Genomic DNA, 3,565 nt, shown 5'->3' with positions numbered 1-3,565 from the left:
CCCTCTCTGGGAACTGGCAGGTTCCCACACTCCAGTGCCCTGTGACAGGGGCATTTGCATAACTACTGCAGGCTGTGGGGTGGGGACAAGCTGGTTCCAGTTGGGGAAGGGAGGCGAGGAAGTGAAACTCAGAGGAGCTTCAAGGGGTCAGGAGGAAATGGGAACAGGGTGGGGGGGCCCAGATGGTGGGTGATACCTAGAGCCCGTGGTGCCAGGGCCCAGGCCTGGGTTCGAGTCTTGGCTGGGTGTTAGACATCCGTGTCTGGTCCTGGGCCTCCACCCCTCTGACCCCCGGGGCTCCCTTCCTGTGCCTTGCTGTTCGCTCCTTGCCTTCACCCCTACCCCCCCCACCCCCGGCTGGTGGCCTCAGGCTGTCCTGCCCTCAGCAGAGGTGGCCTGGGGCAGCCAGAGGATCTGTGAGGTCGGGGATGGGGCTCACCTTGAGCACAAACGTGTTGTCCTTCTCTGGCATCTCCAGGGGCATGGTTGTGCGGACCTCGATGATAGCCGACAGAGGGATGCTGACCTTGGGCCTGGAGGCCTGGGAAGCCAGGGGAAGGGGCAGTGAGAGAGTCACCCAGGGCCTTCTGAGACCCTCTCCGCCCTCCTACCTCTCCAAGGTCAGAGCAGCACAGAGTTTCTCCGATCTCCATTTCCCACAGATGGCTACGTTGAGGGGGCTTCTAGGAAACAAGGGGACCTCCCCCTGTAGTTACAGGACAAGTCACAGCCAGCTGGAGCTGACCTCGGAGTCTCCCACCTCTGAGCCCTGAGGGGAAACCACCCAAGCTGCCCTTCTGCCCTGTGTACCCACCACATCTGTGGTTTTCACATTTTTGACCTTGACCCATAGTAAGAAATAGATTTGACATTGTGACCCGGCAAACACATGCTTAGGTAAAAATATCTCTGAAATGAACGTGTGACAGACAATATTTCTTCTGACTGTGTGTGATGGAGGAAACATGACTTTAGGGCCATGTTCCCGGGTGGAGGAAAAGGGACCAGTGTGGGGTTGAACCAAGGTGAGCTGGCAGGGCTCTGGGGGAGGGCCACTCCGTGCTTGTCCCTTGCTCTAAAGCTCCTGGCCATGGCCCTGAAGTCCCCCAGGGCTGGCTTGAGACTGGGCTTCCCGGCAGGGCTTGGGCTCCAGAATAGGGACTTTCTCAGGAGGAAAGGGAAGGGCCACACGCTGGGTGGGCAGGCTGATGGGAATTCCTGGTAGCACTGGCTGCCATCCAGCGGGTGCAGGGCTGACTGGGCTTGGAGCAGCGACCAAGGGCCTTGGCTGACCAGGGCGGGCCATCGTGCCAGCCAGCGAGGCAGGGGTTCATGGTCCTGCAGTTGCAGGCCTGGACTGGGGGCTTCAGCTGGGCTCCCGCTGGCCGGAGGTGCCGACTCCCCTGACTGGCATTTGATACCTGGCATCTGTCCCGGCCCAGCGGCCTTTGACCCTGGCCCAGCCACACGTCACCATCCCTATTCCCTGGCCTGGGCCGTCGGGCTGTGTCGCACCTCCAGCCTTTGCTCACTCAGCTTGTGTGCCTCCTTGAGATGCCTGTCCGGGGGCTCTGCTCCTGGTGGACACCTCTGCAGCCCGAGCTACCCCCCCTTAGGGTGCCCCAAGTACCCGGCGCTCGCTCCACTGACGTTTACCATCCAGCCCTGAATATGCAGGTTTCCTGATGGCTTCCCAACGGCACGCGCCAGGCCCACTGCTCCCTGGGCCCCCAGGGCTGCCTGGCAAAGGGCTACAGGGGGACCTGGGGTCCAGGAGGCCTCCCGCAGGATGAGGGGGCAGGAGGCCAGAGACCTGACTCATGGGGCCGTGAGACAAAAGTCTGAGGATCCCAGGAAAAAGTCCCTGAGCCTGCAGACTCTGGGGACAGGAGATCTGGACCAGCGGTGGGTGAACAGGACTAAAAGGGATTGGACGAGGTGCCAGCAGGGATGCCCTGCAGGACTCACTCACCCTGGGACCCAACACATCTGGGGAACCTGATCTGAGCCCTGACCATAGTATTATCGACCTTCTATGGGGTTCGCTTCTGAATTCCCTAACACTTTGTTGGAAAAAAGAGGGTGTGAGGCCAGATCAGGAGTTAGGACCCCACCTGCCTGCCTTCTTCAGAGGGTGGGAAAGTGACCCTTCCGGAGCCCTGCCCTCTGCCAGTGGTGAATGGTGGGCTCCTGAGAGACTATTAGAGAGGCCCCAATCTCCTGTACTCCCTCCCCCAAGGGCCACAGACACTGCTATTTATGGCTGGGCAGCTGTGACTGCCACTCAGGCCCAGAGGCTTTGGAGCCCTGGGCCTCTGTCCCTGCCCTTTGGGCGACTCTGGGCAAGCCCCTCTCCCCCTCCCCCACTCGCCAGGCCTCGATCTCTGTCTGACAAGTGGTGGAGCTGGGCTTAGTGGTCTGTGATTTCTCTCAGGGGCCTCATGGTGGGGGCCAGGCAGGGAAAAAAACCCTTGGGAAGTTCGGGTCCTCGGACTCAAGGAGAAAGCTCTTCAGGGAATAAGTGTGTCCCTGGGAAGTCACCTCTCCAGAGTGCATGCATCTTGTGGGCACCCAACCTTGGGGACCCCACGCCCTGCACCTCCAGTGGAGAGAGACAGACAGGGAGCTGGAAGGAGGCGAGAGGCTCAGGGTGACTGAAGGTGCCTGGGAGTAGAGTGGGCCTGTGGTGGGGGGCTGGGTGGTTTCTGGGGATGCTGTCAGCTGCTGCACCAGCACGACCTCCCCCCTCTCCGAACCTCCTAGCACACAGGTGGCTCCCACCTCCATGCTCCCTCATTCTAGGGACCACCAGGGTGGTGGGTATGATTAGCCTGGCCCTGCCACCCACCAACAATGTGCCTTTGGGCAGGCCGCACCTACTCTCTGAGTACTCCTTTATTCTCTGTTCTCTGGGGACCATGGTGCCCACCCTGCAGGCATTCTGGGGGAATGAGACTGCACACCAGGCTTAGGGCCAGGCATGCCGTGTGCCCTCAGAAAGTGGGCCACTATTATTATGACTATTCCCACTTTCCAAATAGGGCAGGGTTTCCACCCCAGAGGAGGCCCATAGCTGCCCCCAGGGCTCCCATGGAGAGCCCCCGAGTTGGGGAGGGGGTGGGGGTGGGGGCACTCCTGTGAGCAGTAATGCTGGTGACAGCCTGAAGCTCAGCTTTCAAAGCCTGGGTCAGAAAAGGGCCATCCAGTAAGGACCAACACACTTGAGGCACCCTGGGCTGTGCCACCTAGGGGCTCCAGATGAAGGAGGGAGGAGGGCGGGCAGCTAGGCACCGTGGCCCGGAAACCAGCCCCTGGCACCCTCAGCTACCCCGCCGTCTTGGGGCCGGCGCTCACCTTGGGCGGCACGAAGAACTCCAGGCGGAAGCGCTCACCGGCCACGGCCCTGCGCAGGAGCAGGCGGCACTTCTGCCACTGGGCGGTGCCGCCCGGGCCCGCGGCCGAGTCGTCGGCCACCATGAAGCGCAGCGCGCCCTCGCGCTGGATGTCCACCAGCTCCACCTTGGCTGCCAGCGTCCGTGACAGCCGCAGACGCCGTGTCCACTTG

At 61.7% G+C, this 3,565-nt stretch overlaps 1 protein-coding gene across 1 annotated transcript in view; it reads right to left on the bottom strand.

Annotated features, from left to right (window-relative positions):
• Positions 1-3,565, bottom strand: part of SH2B2 (SH2B adaptor protein 2) — a 23,174-nt gene that overhangs the window by 6,486 nt on the left and 13,123 nt on the right. Inside the window, exons 6-7 of the mRNA XM_077777860.1 lie at positions 3,355-3,565; positions 440-541 (exon numbers count right to left, since the gene is read on the bottom strand). The exon at positions 3,355-3,565 is cut by the window's right edge and continues 442 nt beyond it. Of these exons, the coding sequence (XP_077633986.1) occupies positions 440-541; positions 3,355-3,565 (313 nt within the window). The remainder of the gene's footprint in view (positions 1-439; positions 542-3,354) is intronic.

The sequence above is a fragment of the Crocuta crocuta genome, unplaced genomic scaffold (genome assembly GCF_008692635.1).
Source record: "Crocuta crocuta isolate KB4526 unplaced genomic scaffold, BGI_CrCroc_1.0 scaffold217, whole genome shotgun sequence".
NCBI lineage: Eukaryota > Metazoa > Chordata > Mammalia > Carnivora > Hyaenidae > Crocuta > Crocuta crocuta.
Note: the sequence above shows the minus strand (reverse complement) of the source record. Positions and strands in the feature narration are given on the sequence as shown.